Below are 17,985 nucleotides of genomic sequence, written 5' to 3'. Positions count from 1 at the left end.
TGCCCGATTCCACCGGGGCAAACTGCTGGCAATACTCACCTCTTCCTTCTCCAAGAACTCCCTGACATCGGGATCCTGTAACATGGTCGGGTGACTCACGATCCTCTGGAGGTACCTGCGGAGTCAGTGGTCACCACCTGGTTAGCCGACCTGGCCACAGAGCGGAACGCCACGCAGTGCTGGCAGGGTGCAATTTCTTAGAAATATCCCAGAAATACAGCACGACTCTGCTTCTTGTGGGGGACCAGTGCGTGTCTGAACCACACCCAGCGGTCACTCCTGGTGGTGCTGGGATGGAGTGGGGGTAGGACCCCTGCAAGGCAAGTGTCTAAGCCCCCCGCCCCGCCCCCCGCCCCCATCTCACTGGCACCAAGGCCCTGCTTTCAAGGTCACGCCGACTCATTCCGTGAATGACGTGGTCAGAAAGAGCCCCTAGGGCCCACCTGCTAATTCATAAAGGACACTATCACCCGCTCCCTGGGGAAGGAGCGGCGGTCCAGCTGGTCTGGCGGGAAGGGCTCGAGAGAGCGGAGACGTGGCCCTGAGGCCCACCCAGGCTCCTCTTCCCTGACCCGGCAGCCACGCCCCATCTCAGCCCCCATGTCTTCGAGCTCTGCAGGACGTGTGTGGGAGCACTCACCTTTCTAGCGCCGCCCGCCGTTTCTCAAGAAATTCTGCAGAAGAAGAATCTTCTTTCCCAACTTTCACTTTTGTCATTCCTACAATGGGAGTAGGAAAGGAAAATCAACCAGAAAACCATCAAGGAAAGAATAAACCTGATAAAAGTCCAAGTCCTCAGGTGGGAAGACAGCACTGCTGCGACACAGCCAGGCCGTCCCAGGGCGGGCGCAGGCAGCTGCCTCTCCACACACCGGGCACTGAGGTTCGGGCTCTCATGCCCGGAGTCAAAGCCAAAGCCACATTCCTGGATCGGGACTCGGTTTCTTATTTATCTGAATTAGACAGTTTTATTTAGAAAGAAAAGGGCAGGGAAGAGAAATTAAGAGATGGAAAGAGAAGGAGGCGGAAGGAGAAAGGCAGAAGGGGAGAAAAAAAGGAGAGGCAAAGAGAAGAGAGGAGAGGGGGAGAGAGGGAGAAAGATAAGGAGGAGAGAAAAGTGGGGGGGAGAGAGGGGAAAGGAGACACAAAAGTGGGGGAGGGAGAGAGACAGACAGAGACAGAGACAGACAGAGAGCATACAAACTGTGTCCAAACTTCAGAACTGTCTGCTTCACTGCGTGGAGGGCAGGCTAATCTGTTTCCGTCCAATTTTACAATTTTAGTGCAGGTATGGAGTGATTTTTTTTTTCTTTTTGGGTCCCACCCAGCGATGCTCAGGGGTTACTCCTGGTCTGCACTCAGGAATTACTCCTGGAGGTACCGGGGAGACCATATGGGATGCCGGGGATCGAACCCCGGTGGGCCGTGTGCAAGGCAAATGCCCTCCCCGCTGTGCTATCACTCTGGCCCCTATGGAGTGATTCTTAAAACTATGCTCAAAGTGACGCAGTTTCTGAAGTCCGGATTTGCCAAGCAAGGGGCCCTAGGACTAGAAGAACACGCAGCACCTGAGGAGACGGGACTCTCGCCTGCTTCCCAGGTCCAGGAAGACTGCGCCAGCACGTCTGACTTCCTCTGCAACTCAGGGCCCCAGGAAGTGCCGCAACTGTCCCTCTGGAGGGCGGGCAGGGGCAGGGCAGAGGTGGCAGCGGGCGGCGGGTGGCACCGGGCTTACCGATCAGGCTCTTCTCAGGCGGGGGCGGCACGATGAAGCCGTTCTGCGAGTGCTTCTCCGAGAGCTTCTCGTACAGGCCCAGGAAGTCACTGAACCTCCTCTTCACGGAGAACTGCCGACTCCGGAACATCGGCAGGCTCGTCTTAGGGCAGAAAACACAAGGCGGCTTCACTCCGGAGCGCGTGGTGTCTGGACAGCCGCCGGCGACAGAAAGGGGCCTGTTTCTCCCACCAGAGCTGAGTCCCTTCCCCCCGCCTGGACCCCACCTGACAGTGCTGGGGGCTCTTCCTGGCCATACTCGTGCGGCTCCTGCTCTCTGAATCACCGCCCCAGCCCCCCCCGGCTGAGACTCTTAACTTCTTTACAATTATTCTGCGAGTCTCAAGAGTCCTTTTCATAAGAATGATTATTTTTTCTCCTTTTTAAAATATAAGAGTACTGCTATAGTGACTGATTTTAAGTATATAAAATAAGAGATACAGGTTAACAAAGGTCATTAGACTCAAATACAGCTTCATTTCCAGGTTCAGAACCTTGCTTTAAGTGTCCAGAAACAGATGATGAATTCTAGCTTAACGCCAGACTCACTCATAACCTACTCAACCATGCAACCATGCTGATTCCTAGTGTCAGGCCCGTGCAGTGTTGGAGTCACACCTCAGGCTCAAGCTCCAGGCCACTGAGCTACGTCCTGTCCTCACTGACTCACAGAGCATATTCTCTGCTGTAACTAAAGTAACCGAACTAAAAACATGTAACTACACTCGGAAGGGATGGAGGGGGGGGGGAATCAGACAAAATGTCTCTGCTACCAACACTTAATCTCTAGTATCACAGCAGAACCAGAACTCACAGAAGTAGACCAAGAGGTGAGAGACTGCTGGTGAAAGGAACAGGCCTACATCATCATGAGACCGTCCGCTGTTCACTGCACAGGCAGAATTCAAGGAGGTTGGATTTGCCAATTACTGGCAAGAAATGAGAACCCTGAATCACTGCCACTGAGAATAAAAACTCGTACAAAGGCTTTTAAAAATCGCATGTTCCTTTTCTCCAACATTTGCACACGTACAATCCAGGGAAACGATTGCTGGGACTATACTGCAGAACAGCTCCCTCAACCAGCAGCACACACAGTGCCCTGTCGACCTCCTGGGTCACTTCAGAGCGAGAACTTGAGGGCAGGGATGTGCAAAGCACAAAACTAGTCCTAAGCCAACCCGGAGGCGAAGGGGCAGGGGACGAGGCAGAAGAAAGAGACGTGGTTAGGAAAGAACCACAGTCAGAGAAAGGACGAGAAATACTGCATTAGTGTCTCCAAAAGGGAGCCCGGGACAAACCAGAGGGAGCGACTGGGGGATGTTTTCTGCTTCTTCAATCAGATGGACTTCGAGGGGCCAGAGAGATCACGCAGGTGACAGGGCTCCCGCCTAACACGGGGCTGTGACACCCTAGTTCAAACTCTGGCACCAAGTCTGGTCCCCTGAACACCACCAGGGGTGACTCCTGAGAACTTCCAGGAGGCCCAACCCTGATCCATCTGCCTGTCTTGACAGATTTCCAGAGGTCACGGAGTCCATTTTTCCTGAAAGGTGGTGGGGCCAAGGAGTCTGGAACCGCTGTCCTCCAGGGACACTCCTACATGAGGCCAAGGAGCGACAGCTGCAGACACTAGGGATGGGCCTGAAGAACAATGGTGCCAGCACGGCATCCTGGCCCATGGAACTCGAGAACAGAGAAGAGTCTACTGTTTAGATAAACGTGCAAAGACTTCTTCTTCTTCTTTTTTTTTGGGGGGATCACCCTGGCGATGCAGAGGGGTTACTCCTGGCTCACGCACTCAGGAATTATTCCTGGAGGTGCTCAGAGGATCATATGGGATGGACCATATGGGAATCGAACCCGGGAAGGCCACGTGCAAGGCAGATGCCCTACCTGCTGTGCTATTGCTCCAGGCCCTGCACAGACTTTTTACAAGAAACAAGAGATTCTCAGACACTTGGTCGTCTGCGTGTGGTGGGGCCAGAAGGCAGGAGGAAAAAGCGTGAACTCTATGGTGCTCATCTCAAGACGGGGGGGGGGGGGGGCGCAGATTTGGGCTTCCTTGTTGTTACCGTCTGGGGCAGTGCTCAGGGCTTACTCCTGGTGGAGCTCAGGCAGCCAGACGGGGATGCCAAGGATTGCACCTGGTCGGCCGAGTGCTGGGCCAACGCCCTTCCCAGCTGGACAGTTGCTCTGGCCCCTGAGCTTCATTTTTTTATGCTTCATAACCTGCACACAACACTGCAAACGTTTTGTATGCACTACTGTTATATAAAAAAGAAGACCAAAAGGGGCAAAAGGTTAGGAAAATTATTGTAAAAAGCTCCTTAGAGGAAACCTCAGAAAAACTGGCTGTTTTTAAGCAGGTGGTTCGTGTGGGCATGCAGCTCCTAAGCGTGACAGCCTCTCAACACACTGCTCAGAAGATTTACATGGCATCGCAGCCAAGGGCCAACCTTTTGGAAGCAGCTCCGATGAGACTCCCATGGGGAGGGCAGGCTGGCTCAGAGAGGCCACAGAAATACCCAGACATGATCTGAACAACGACTTTCTTGGTATCTCTGCTCAAGTCTCTGACAGGAGTTCCAGAAGGGCCCCTGGGACTTACCTGCGTTGTGACTTTGTAGGCTACGTAGGCATTCATACCATCCCCTGTGGGAGAAGATCAAGCAGAGGAGTGAGCTGGGAGCCGCGGCCTGCCCATCCTACTCACTGTCAGCAGGAGCCCAGCAAGGAGCCCCGCCGTCTCTCCCGCCTTCTACGACCCCGTGACCCGCGCTGGACTGGGCCACAAGACCTCAGTGGGGAGTCTCGTGGCCCCGCAGTGCCGGCCGAGCCCAGTGTGAGCTAGAGAGCCCTGTTCTAGAGCAAGGTCCCATTTATAAGCCCCAGAGAGCAGCAGCAGATGCTGACAATCCACTGGTTGTTACCATGCCAGTACCCGGGCTGCTCTGCACATCTGTCCCCGGCCAAACAACTCTCCTGCTGTGTAAAGCACGGGGAGGCGGTGGCCACTGACGTCCAGGGAAGCAAGCAGCCCTGCCTCGGCTTTCAGAAGCGTGGGCCTGCCCCGCCACTGGGCCTCCCCAGGGACACTGACCCCTCTCATCTCAGGCTCGCCCAGAGCAAAGGGCCTGGCAGGAAGAGCCCAGCTGTCTGGTGTCACACAAACCTCCCTTTCCTGGAGGACTCAGTGTTCTGAAAAAGTCTTTGACTGTTCAATAATTTGGGATTCAGGCAACTGTCTTCCTCTTCAGTCGAGTTCTGACCCAACCACTGTGGGACATAATTGCACCATTGATCCCTGGGCACTGGACAGACAGGCACTGAACTCTGGATGGACGCAGCTCCAGGGGAAGACGCCGGGGCTGGGACCGCTCCCTTCCCTACCTTTCCTCCTCAGTCCTTCCGCATCACCAGCGGGAAACCAATGACCAGCTGCTAACACTCCTGAGCTCTTCTCTGGTCGAGGGCCGGGGCAGAAGGGGCACACACTGTACCGTGGTGGCTCAAGTCCCTGCTCCTCGTGAAGGGCACACGGGGAAAGAACCTGTCATCCCTACTTCTCAACCCTGACCAGAAGAGAATACATAAAATGGCGCAACTGACTCTAGGCCTCGGGTTCTAGTCTAAACTTATACGATTAATTGCCTAATGCCACTAAAGACACATGAGTTGTAGGACCAGGCCCTGAACATGAACATGCTGTAACTGGTAACTGTTTTCTTGGCACCAGCGTGACTAGGAAGACAGACTGGTGCGCAGGGATGGAAGCTTACCGTCAAGTGCACTCTGCGTTTAAATAGAGCTGATCCACGGGACGTGTGAATTACTTTTATGAGATGGACTGTGTCCTCTTAAAAAGTCCTAGACCACAGTAGCGCAGATTGTGACCTTATTTGAAAACGAGAGTCTTTATAGAAGCAATCAAATAAAAATGAGGTCATTAGGGTGGGCCTGATTCAGTGTGTCTGTGTCCTGCAAGGGGAGAGTTCGGGCACAGAGACGAGAGTCGGGTAGAAGGATGCCGTGAAGCGCCTAGAAGAACGTGAGGCAGCAGCAGTGCGGACCAGAGCCCAGTGAGCTGAAGTGTATGCCAGGCTCACCCGCTGGCACTGCCAGGTGTGGCCCGGAGTGAAAGAAAACAAGAGCAGAGTGAGAGCCCTGTGAGACAGGAAAGCCCGGGGCCATGGAAGCTGGGGCGAGGCAGGGACAGTGGTTCCTGGGGCCTGAGAGGGGAGCAGTGCTGAGTGCAGGCCCAGCTCCTGCGAGTGAGTGCGGGGTTGTCGGTGCCACCCAGCGTGGGGGAACTCGTTAGAGGCCCTAGACACTAGTGAGTCCTGCCAACTGCTGGTTCAAGCATAATGCTGAAAGATAAAATAATCAGTATTGCTTATGTATCACTGCCTAATTCTATAGAGGACCAAGTGTGTTCGGCGGTCACGCTGCTCCTGACACTGATAGGGGACCAAGAAATCAAACCTGGACATTGCGATTCCTCCCAATTGGGCCTTTAGTCTGTACCTATGACAGAGGTAAACTTACTTACTTCATTAGATACCTGGAGTATGTGATAAATGATTCTTAAATACAAAACCCCTGAATTCAGAAATTGTGTTTTTAGGATATTTTAGTGGAACCTATTAATTTGTAAAGGGTTCACTGGGAAAGGCAACGCTTGGGTTTTATACAGGAATTCTAATTTTTCTTCCTACAGCAAAGTCTCAATAAAACACGGGTAGCAGCGTCTCCTGGCCTCAGAAGCACAGCAGGTGACTACGGGCCGCGCGCCCAGTCACCTCCGGACGCCCCGAGGGACAGAGCTGCCGGGCTCTCGGGCCCAGCAGTGCCAGAGCTACCAGGTCTGTCCTGGCACTGCCCCGGGGTCACGGGGGCCACTCGGCTATTCTCAGCAGTGCTGGGGGGCCTTGGGGGTGGCGGGAGACACGTTGCTGAGGGTCCAGCCCGGGCCTCACACAGCAAGCAAGGCACATGCTCCAGGCCCTGGGCTGCCCGCCGAGCTCAGCCGCGATTTTCCAGGACAGACACGTGACCACTTAGAAAGCGCTGCCCAGGCTCTCCACACTCACACCACAGAGGGTTCCAGATACTGACCTATCTTCTCAGGGTCAGTAATGCCAACTGTCAAATCAAAGTCATCTTCCTGTTCTTCTTCCTCTAGCTTTTCAAAGAGAAGACAAATCATGAGCGTTGACACAAGAAAGGAAAGTCTACTATTTGTACCCTGTTAGCCCTGTGGCAGGGAGCGTAATTCAGACCCTTCTCGAAAGGATAGCTCCTTTCAGGCATCAGCATTCAGTCACGCCTCTTCTCAGCCGTCCCCAGGATATAAACAGAGCCTGCTCGACGGTCTCTGACGGGTCCATTCTCCTAATATCTAATTTTGGTCAATGACAAATCGTTAGATGTGGGATGAGCTGCCTCTGACGCGTTAAGAAGGGAATGAGGAGATGCCAGTCTCCCAGAGGGTAACAGCAGCACTGGCAGCCATCTAGCTCGGTTTCTGTATGTCCCCTCTGGGCAATACAGACTCTGCCTACAGGCACCGTCACTGGATCCTGGCTGTCCGGGACCACAAGGATTTCCGACAACGGTCATGCTTTCTCAAGGCTCAGCCACAACAGAACAGGCTGCAGCAGTTCTAGAAATCCAAAATAACTAAGACTAATGAGGCTAGCACTAGGCCGCATGCCCTGTGGGTGGGGGCCCCAGGAATGTCCCCGCTTAAAGACGGTCAGAAAAAAGAAATCAGACAAACAGGACAGACTCTCACCTCCTCATAGCTGGGTAAGTGGAGCTTAGAAGAATTTGTGGCTTCCTGTGATGGAGAACTGAGCGTTCTGGCTGGCACCTTCTGATTATTCTGTGTGCTGTCCAGGGATAGTTCCACAGTGGCATCTAAGAATAGTATCACAAAAAAGGAAGGTTGATGATGGGGCCATGATGGCCAAACTCAATTTTCTGCGAACAGATAAAAACAGCAGCAACCACCCTCCATCCCTCAGGGTTCTCAGGTTACAGGAGAAGAGTAAGGGGCACGCCTCTGACAGGGCCGAGCAAAGTGCCTCACTGCCTTCCAAACAGTCCTTGGCTGCTGCTCCTTCCCGAAACCCGGGAAGAACCAGGGGTGAAGGAAAAAGTATGCAGTTAAAATAAGAGTCCTAATCAATTCTACTGAGGAGTATTCCTTTATAGTGCTCCAGAGTTTTCTATAATAAGAGGGTTCATACAGGTCTTCCTTTAGGACCTATAAGAAGCCTATTTATTCTTGTGGAAATCTGCTAGAAGCTGCACAACAGAAGGGACAGGGATACTGGGAGCGAAAGAAAACGAGAGAACTACAGCAAAAGAAAAGTCACGAGAAATGAAGCCAAGACGTGAACACAGGAAAAAGCACTGTTCTCTGAGCAGTTTAAAACTGCTGTTACAGGGGGCTGGAGCAATAACACAGAGGGGAGGGCGTCTGCCTTGCATGCGGCTGACCCGGGTTCGATTCCCAGCATCCCATATGGTCCCCCGAGCATTGCCAGGAGTAACCCCTGTGCATCGCTGGGTGTGACCCAAAAAAGCAAAAAACAAAACAAAACCCAAAAAACCCTATTACAGGTACAGTTTGAGATCAACGGGTTTTTTGGGGGGAGGGGGTTGTTTTGGGGTCACACCCAGTGGTGGTCAGGACCTACTCCTCCTGGCTCTGCATTCAGAATCACTCCTGACAATGCTCAGGGAACTATTTGGGATGGCAGGGACTGAACCTGGGTCCGTCATGTGCAAGGCACGTGACCTACTTGTTGCACTATCACTCTAGCCCACCATCTTGGAAAGATTAATACTTAATATACGCTGTCCAACAGGAATAAAAAAGATGTGTGATGTCTGTACCTTTCAAATGAAAAGTTTTTAAGAATAGTGCTTAAGAGCTCCCTTGGTCTATCTGGGAAAATCTCAGTTATCAGAATAACTCATTCCCAAGTGTTCTAGAGACTTGGAAAGGAATCTCTGAAAAATGCACTTTTTTTAGGCATCATCATTTTCCTGGAAAATAAGAATACACTTTTAATTTGGAGCAATAATGCAACCGAAACAGCCGTTTTTCCATTTAAATAAGTGAAAACATAAATATCCATTAGGAGTTTATCTAATCAATAAGCATCCAATTGTAGCCTCTGGGAAATGAAGGAAAATCTATTTCGTTCCTAGACTTAAACTGGCCCATGAGGCTGCAAGGTATCACAAAATGGGGGTCACTGAATCCAGACGCTATAAAGGAGGAAAAGGAGGCGATACTATAGCCTGAGCTGGCTGGCATGGAGGCGTGAAGCGGAAGGAGATAACGAATGAGGGGAGGAAGGGAAGCGGTGCTCACTGGAGACTGAGGCTTACTCGAAGAAGAAAGATGTTCCGAGTTAAAGCACCATTAAGATTAACCGAGAGTGCCTGAGAAAGTACCCTCTAACGCGTCCCTCAGTCGAGCTACGAGTGCTTAGGGGGAACTCATGGTCAGTTCCAAAGGGCGAGGACGGAGGGTTTCTGAAGCGGGCCGTCAACTCACTGGGGATGAGAATGTTCCAGGTGCAGACATCACGTGGGGCCTGAAATAATGCATCTGGAATCAAGCAGGCCATCCTGCTCACTAGAGACCTGACTTATTACAAGCTGCCGAAAGCCTTTTGAAGAGCTTTTAGACGATGTTGGTGTCCCACGGGGTGGGGCAGGCGCGATGCAAGGCCAACACCTTCGCCCTTTGAAGGTCTCTGGCCCACCTGGATCTGAAAGTCTAAGACCTTGAGTCTCACTTCAGACTGGCCTGCGCTCTCGTGACCAAGTGGCTGCCCTGGCACCCCTTCCCTCGGCAGTGTCAGCCTTCTCTTAGGTGGTGCCAGTCCGGGTCAGGCTTCAGCCGCACACGCCAGGGGCTGTACTGCAGGCCAAGTGCTCATACACCTTGGCTGGGGTGTGCCAGAGACCACACCCTCTGCGGCAGGGCAAGGCCGTCTGGGTGGGCCACGAGGCAGGCCGATGCTCAGTACCTGCAGATGGCACCTGGGGTCACTCCTGGAGAGAGGCACTCTGTCCACGGAACCAACCTCCAGGACCCAACTCAGCATTTCTAAGTGTTCTTCTAATCACATTTACCTCACCATTTAACAGGCTGTCTCACACTCTTACAGGGACGTGTACAGTAACCTCAAAACTAACCACCCGCCAACTCCGTACTCGCCTGCAAAGAGATCCTGAGGCTCTTGGTCCTGCTCGTCATGGATGCCGTTTTCCTTAGAGCCGTGGGAGAAAGGCAGAAGGGAAGCAATGCTCTTTGGAGACTGGGGCTTACTCTGAAGAGAAAGAGACGCTCCGAGTGAAACTACCGTTAAGACTGACAGAGAAAGAGCCCTCTCACGCGTAGGGGAAGCAGGATGGCCAGGGACCCAAGGGCTGCCCGACCAAGCCGAGCTCGGGAACTGCACCCCGTGAGCTCCTTCCTGACCCCACAACCTTGCCCAAACACCCAGTCCCAGAGCACACAACGCCGACACTGACGTGGCCCAGACGATTCAAAGAACCCGCCCGTTTCTCTCTCCTGCAGGAGGGGTCGCACTCCAGTGGCCAGGCCCTACCAGGAGCTAGAGCTAGAGCTGACGCCGCTAAATGTTTCACTAGAGCCCTGCTGTGTGGATTACCTCACCCCACTGCTCCCCGCCCTCCCTTCGTCCCCCCCAAACACACACACACAACGGACAAAGAAGGGGAAACACTTTATCTCCAATGCTGTCTGGAAATTATCTTCCATCCTTGACTCACACAATTTTCAACCATACCAAGCCATGCCAGCAGAACAGAAACCAGCCATGCTGGGCCCAGAGGGACAGGGGAGGGCTGCAGGCCTTTATCAAAAGCGCAGTGACCAGCGCAAACAAGGGCGGGGCGGGGCCGGACAGCCCCGGCAGGAACAAGGCAGGACTGTGCAGGAACAGGAAGAGAGCCTGAGCGTCCGCAGGGCTTTTAGTCAGACCCCCCAGGCAAAGGCAGTTTTGAGAGACCTGACTTGAGGATTTTCCACGAGGCACTTCCTTCATGCTGGGGTCTGTGCCACTGGGTCCTCGAGCACAAGGACCTGCTACTGACCCACGAGCACACAGGAGAGTAACGAGAGGAAAACGGTCACCAGTATTAGATTTATACTGGCCAACAATGCATCTCGTGGAACTTCTTTGTATGAATAAAATGTAATGGGCATGAACCTGTATGTGCTTAAATGTTTCACCAATCAGGCAGGGCCCCTGCACTGCATGCCCCCAAGCCAGTCAGGAGTGTTCCCTGAGCTCAGAGCCAGAAAGAAGCCCTGAACACCAACAGGTGTGGCCCAAACCCAAAATAAACGAAAAACATATTAAGTCACTTCTCTCTCTAAGAGATACTGATTCTTCTTGCTTTGTACACTAATCTGACCAAACCCAGGGCCTCACACATGCAAGACAAGTTCTCCACTGCTGAACTACAATGTCCTGTTTCCACTACCTTCGAAACCAAAAATGACTGCAGGGCCAAGGATGCGGCGCAGGATCCCCTGGTCAGACCCCTGATCCCAGAAGAGGAGGAGGGGTAAGGGAAAGAATCAGGACAGAGCAACAAACAGGGTACAAACAGCAGCCCAACCTTTACACACACACACACACACACACACACACACACACACACACACACACACACACACACACACACACACACACACACACACAGAGCAAAGAGTTTCCCAGCCATCGATCAAGAATGCGGCTCAGGATCAGAGTACATGTGTTCTTAGGATGTATGTAAAACACATATGTGTACACACATATGCATGCACACATACGCGCGCGCACACACACACCCCAGAGTTGGGTACAAACAGCAGCCCAACCTTTACACATACACACACACACACACACACACACACACACACACATATACACACACACACATACAGCAAAGAGTTTCCCAGCCATCGATCAGGAATTGGGCTCAGGATCAGAGTACATGTGTTCTTAGGATGTATGTAAAACACATATGTGTACACACATATGCATGCACACATACGCGCACGCGCGCGTGCGCGCGCGCGCACACACACACACACACACACACAGACAGAGCAAAGAAGAATTTCCTAGCCAGTGATCAGGAATGCGGCTCAGGATCAGGAACATGTGTCCTTAGGAATGCGGCCTGAGGGCCAACCCACAGCACCACAACACTGAACACGGCCCTTCCCCGCCCCCGCCCAACACAGCACCTCATTCCCGATCTACTCACAGGAGTGACAGAAAGAGGCAGGTGTGTGGGATACTGCAATGAGAACCGCACCGCCAGAGCCCCTCACATGTAGGCAACCTGGTTCCCCTCACTCCAAAAGCAGGTGCGACTCCAACAGTCACAGTAAAACTGAATGACCCTTACAAAGGCTCTGCGGAGCGGCCTTCCAGGAAAGATCACAGGACTAGGCCCACAGCCACATTAAGCAAGTCAGCTGTTAGAAAACTTGCCAGACTGGTACGATATTGTCTTGTTTTTACATAAAAATTTTATTTTTTTGCATTGCGGTCACATGTGGTAGTGCTCAGGGCTTACTCTTGGCTCTGCACTCAGGCTCACACCCGGCAGGGCTTCAGGACTGTGCTAGGGACCGACTCTAGGTTCCATCAGTCTGGCTTCCTGTTTCTACCTATTTAATCTAAATCCCTGTAGCTGTCTCAATGCTTTGCCCATTTTTCAGTGCTGCCAGCATCATCTTGTTAGAGCGTACAGTTTTCTATTTTACAGGGGTCACACTTGGTAGTGCTGGGGGAGGCGAGCTTGGCACCAGGGATGGACTGCTGGGAGTCTCCTGTCGGTAAATGCCCTGCCACTCCCTGAGCACCCCTACCCTGAGGCCCGCTTCCTTCCCCGCTAAGGCCGACAGCCCTCTCTCACAGTACAGGACCCTCTACCTGAGGGCACAGGATCCTCCCCAGCTTGGCCCTTTCACACTTTTTTTTTTTTTGGCTTTTTGGGTCACACCCAGCGATGCACAGGGGTCACTCCTGGCTCATGCACTCAGAAATCAATCACCCCTGGTGGTGCTCAGGGGACCCTATTGGATGCTGGGATTCGAACCCGGGTCGGCCGCGTGCAAGGCAAACGCCCTCCCCGCTGTGCTATCACTCCAGCCCCCCTTTCACACTTTTCATTCGGGACCTTCTCAAATTTATTTTCAGTTGATTGATATGGTATGGACAAAATGCTAATTTCTTTAGGCTTCAGGACAGGTGAACAAGCACACAAACATATATGCCTGGCCCAGCACAGAACTGGCCCTCAAGGCAGAATATTCTAGTTTTACTGAGAATCAAATTCTAAAGAAGCGAGTAGAAATATCTGTAGAGGCAGACACTATGGATCCCTGTTCATGGTATCCCACACTCACAAGGAGACTAGTGGCTGTAATAATAGGGTACTTATCACCAAAAACATACTCCTTTAATTACATAACCACAACCTATACTCAAACACTTATCACATAAACAGCTTATCACCAAAACACACATTCACAAAACACATACACCTTTTATATGCTATGTCAAAGGTTAAAAAGTTAAATTATAATCAATATTAAGGTATAGCAATAGTTAAAACCTAATCCAAACCAATTTAAACTTGTAGGGAAGTCTAATTTTGGAGGAAAGGAGACATACCAAGCGGCAAAATATTAAACATAGACTTTTGCTCAATACTGGAAATAAGTCTTGCTTTATAAGTCATGAAAACGTCGTAGTGTTAAGTCCTGAGACTCCCCCCCCACCCGTCTGAAGGGGACTAGATACAAAGCCACAGATCAAGTCCACCCATGAGGAGGGCTGGGGAGAAAGTTCTGGCCTGAGCACAGGCCCCAATGCAGCCAGGAGCCGCCCACACCACTGACGGGCCCCAAAGCAGAACTTCAATAATCCGTGATGACAAACTAAAACAGCAGCCCCGCCTACACCCCCACACGCATTCGGGGAGCACGGGGCCGTACCTGGCAGTGCTCAAGGGACTAGACACAGTGCTGGGGATGGAATCGGGGGAGAGTCAGAGTCAGCGCCTTGACCCCTGTCTTCTGCGCCCACCCTCCCCTCCCCCAGCTGGCAAAGAGAATTTCTGCCTCCAGCTAGTAGATCCTTGCTGGCTTCCTTTGGCCGGTGACTCTAGCAGGTGGGGCCACTGATAAGGCTGTCTGAGGGCTCAAGTGCTTCTCTCTAAGTACAAAAAAGCTCACAGCGTCTGATCCGATTCTCAAGCAAGGGGTACCACAGTGAGGGCTAAGCCCCCTCGTCCCACTCAGCCCAAGTGTTTTCTCTGGCGCAGGCTGCCCGGGCTGGCCCTCCGGCGGAGGCTGGAAAGGCGTTACAGCAACTCTGCCTAACTTCCCCTCCTGGGAGTCAGTTCTGATTTCATCCTGTGTTGCTTAACTGCCCTCTGCTCTGAGCAGAAAACCCTTGATTTTATTACATTATGCTCAAGGGACCCCAGAACAGCAACGCTGGTGAACTCAAAGGCAGTTAGAGGCCCAAAGCCACACTGCTTCTGGGGGAACGGGAGCACTCATTTTCAGACATTTCGGAAAAGGAGTATGACTTAGTTAAGGCCAGAGGGAGTATGGACTAGTGAGTTCACCTAAATGTTACTAAGGCCAAGGCAGAAATAACCCAGAGGCGATATTCTGATGACAGGTGTCAGAAAACACAGTCACGATGAGGCTTCCAAAAACTGCCTTGTGGCGCCTTGCATGAACTACTGCTCTCTCGGCCTTCTGTAACTCCAGGAGAAATAACAAGGAAGGTGGGGCAGAGTGTGAGTTCACGGAACAGTGTGTGGGTGCTGTGTGTTTGGTGTGCAAGAGCTGTCTCCCAGCAGAGAGAGAAGGGGAACCACAGCCTGATGTGGAAATGCCGGCATACTCACAGAACATCTGAAAGGCCCAGAGGCCCAGGACTGCATGTCCACGTGTTTCACAGACGTAAAGCATTCCAGCAGAGGCAATTCTCCGGGGTTTAAACTCAATGAGGCCTCTCGTCATACATATATCAAACAATTAAGTCAAACAATTCTACTTCTTCTTCTTTTTTTTTTTTTTTTGCTTTTTGGGTCACACCCGGCGATGCACAGGGTTATTCCTGGCTCTGCACTCAGGAATTACTCCTGGCGGTGCTCAGGGGACCCTATGGGATGCTGGGAATCGAACCTGGGTCTGCCTCGTGCAAGGCAAACGCCCTACCCGCTGTGCTATTGCTCCAGCCCCCTTAATTCTACTTCTTACCAATACTTGCAATCGTTTTGATAAACACAGTAAGAGATACAGATCCCAAAACTTAGTTCTCTGGGCTCTGAGAGCAAGCGAGGCTTTCACCGTAAATCCCAGACTAAGTTCTCAGGCCAGTCCAGCTTGTCCTTCCCCATGGGGGTCCTGTCTCTTAAGTCATAACAGCTTGCATCAAGGCCATGCTTTCTAGACTGTCCCATTTCAATGCCTGGGTAGCTTCGCCACTCACCCTGGGCCATCCCAGTCCCACCACCGGACCTACAGCTACCGAAGCCTGAATCAAGAAATTATGACAGATGCCCAGGAGTAGATATATTTCAGAGTCAATCATAACTCCCAAATATTAGAAGTACAGCATGCATTAAGGCCTTTCTGTGCTTACGCAAAGAACATTGCTCTGTTGTAAAATATGAAAAGGCTATCGGGAAAATAGAAAAGTTATTCACTACGAATACAAAATCCAGAATTACCAGAAAGTTTTGGCTTATAAGTAACCAAGACTGACTTGGGGAACTGTGATAATGAGGTGTAAAACACAAAGGAAAGGTTAAAGATAAAGTCAGGGGATTAGGGACGCTCAAAAGAGCACTGTAAGCTTCACTGGGAGGAGGAAAAGGGGCAATTTACTGATGAAGCCTAAGACACTTATGGTTAATAGCCAACACAGGGTATTGTTTTTCTTTTGCTGCTGCAACCACTTATCACAAGTTTAGCAGCTTAAACGATTTAAAATCTAAATTTTACTAATTTATTATCTTACACTTCTGTAGAAGTCAGCACAAATCTCAATGAACTAAAATTGTACCAGGATTGTGCTCCTTCCTGGAGGTTTGAGGGGAGGATCCATTTCCTTCCTCTTTTTCGACATTAGAAGTTGCCCTTTTGGAGGCCGGAGCAATAGCACAGCGGGGAGGGTGCTTGCCTTGCATGCAGCTGACCCGGGTTTGATTCCCAGCATCCCATATGGTCCCCTGAACACCGCCAGGAGTAATTCCTGAATGCAGAGCCAGGAGTGACCCCTGTGCATCGCCGGGTGTGACCCAAAAAGCAAAATAAAATAAAATAAATAACAGCAACAACAAAATTACTTAAAAAAAAAAAAAGCTGCCCTTTTTTCTTGGTTCATGCCTCCTTCCTGCACTGTGAAAGCTAATAACACTTGAAGCAAAGAAGAAATACCAGGACCCTGCGTACACATGCAAAGCAATCTCTCACCCCAAAACTCAGCATTTTTCAATTAAAAAAAAAAGAAAAAAAGAAAACGGATCATAGTAGTAACAGCAGAATCTGCAGCTAACAAATATAATTCAGGTTTAAAACAAGTATTATGGGGGCTGGAGTGATAGCACAGCAGGTAGGGCATTTGCCTTGGACGCGGCCAACCCGGGTTCAAATCCCAGCATCCCATATGGTCCCCTGAGCACCACCAGGGGTGATTCCTGAGTGCATGAGCCAGGAGTGACCCCTGTGCATTGCTGGGTGTGACCCAAAAAGGAAAAAAAAAAAAAACAGAAAAAAAAGTATTATGATGATTACAGATATATCTCAAAGAATATTTATGCTCATCTCTAAAATCTTTACAACTATATTGTACCTGTCCCTAGATCCTATTAAAGAATTAAAGCATGCGCTATTAACATGAAATTATAGACTTAGGTAACTACAGATTAATTAGTAAATTACATTAGCTAAATTAATTAATTTTGTTACCTAAATCAGATTTAGGTAACTGCATTTCAGTATAATTGGTCTCAATTTTAATCTTCTATATTTTGTATTAATTTTCTATTGTAGTTAAGGTAACATGGTCACAGTGTTCTGATGTACCAAGTTCCTGCATCTCCACCTCCACCAAAGCACCCGAGAGGGCCTCCTTCCCCGTCCACACTGTCCTCAGGACACTCAGTTCTCCCGGCCCCCCCACCCCCGCCCCTATTCCACACATATATAAACACCCTTCTCGGCCAGTAGAAGCTCAAGGGTTGTAGCTCTTGCTCTGCAAATGGGAGGCCTGGGTGTGATTCTCTGCATCATAGCAGCATCTGCTCGCAGTGACTCCAGAGCACTGGGGCAGGAATAGCCCTGAGAGACACTGGGTATAGCCCAGAAACAAAAGTAAAAACTAATTCTAGGGCTGGAGCTGTGGCTCGGCAGCAAAGCACCGCCCTTCACGCAAGAGCCCCGAGTTGGATTCCTGGCACTGCAGAACAGAAAAATAAACCACTGCTCTAGAAATGGGTCCCACGGTTTCACCAGAGGCTGAGGGGCCTGGGGCCTTGAGCTCTGATGGACTGGAAGGGCAGCACGGGAAGGGGGAGTGGAAGAAATGGCCGGAGTCTGACCACTCCGAGCTGGCTAAAGAAACCTCGGCTGAACATGCAGACTGGGATCTACCAAAATCCAGCTACGGACGTTCCACTGAATTCCTCTCTGTGGTCTCCCTAAAAATCTTTTTTCAGTTTCAAACAGAACTTCAAACCCGCAGAAGGGCCAGAAAAGCAGAGAGTGCATTCACTTCTGAAGAGAAAAAGGCACAGCCTCTCCCCGCCCCTGCAGAAGCTGTGCCCGCTAAGCCAGCAGAAAAGCATCCCTCCGACAGGCCCCTGCCCCAGCACTGCGGGACGGGACGCAGCCACCAAAAAGAAAAACAGCAGATCCCGGGATGGAGCGACAGCACAGCAGGGAGGGCATTTGCCTTGCACGCAGCCGGCCCGGGTTCGATTCCCAGCATCCCATATGGTCCCCTGAGCACCGCCAGGGTAATTCCTGAGTGCAGAGCCAGGAGTAACCCTGGTGCATCGCCAGGTGTGATCCAAAAAGAAAGAAAAAAAAAAAAAACACCAAATCCCATTGAAATCTGCTTTAGAGGCAG

The 17,985-nt window shown here is 51.2% G+C and overlaps 1 protein-coding gene across 1 annotated transcript in view; it reads right to left on the bottom strand.

Annotated features, from left to right (window-relative positions):
- SNX1 (sorting nexin 1) overlaps positions 1 to 17,985 on the bottom strand; it is a 32,488-nt gene that overhangs the window by 5,853 nt on the left and 8,650 nt on the right. Inside the window, exons 2-8 of the mRNA XM_004615286.2 lie at positions 10,020 to 10,131; positions 7,572 to 7,696; positions 6,893 to 6,959; positions 4,386 to 4,429; positions 1,736 to 1,877; positions 641 to 719; positions 40 to 115 (exon numbers count right to left, since the gene is read on the bottom strand). Coding sequence (XP_004615343.1) covers positions 40 to 115; positions 641 to 719; positions 1,736 to 1,877; positions 4,386 to 4,429; positions 6,893 to 6,959; positions 7,572 to 7,696; positions 10,020 to 10,131 — 645 coding nt within the window. The remainder of the gene's footprint in view (positions 1 to 39; positions 116 to 640; positions 720 to 1,735; positions 1,878 to 4,385; positions 4,430 to 6,892; positions 6,960 to 7,571; positions 7,697 to 10,019; positions 10,132 to 17,985) is intronic.

This window comes from Sorex araneus, chromosome 2 (assembly GCF_027595985.1).
Source record: "Sorex araneus isolate mSorAra2 chromosome 2, mSorAra2.pri, whole genome shotgun sequence".
Taxonomy (NCBI): Eukaryota; Metazoa; Chordata; class Mammalia; order Eulipotyphla; family Soricidae; genus Sorex; species Sorex araneus.
The sequence above is the reverse complement of the archived record's forward strand: the minus strand, read 5'-3'. Positions and strand labels throughout refer to the sequence as shown.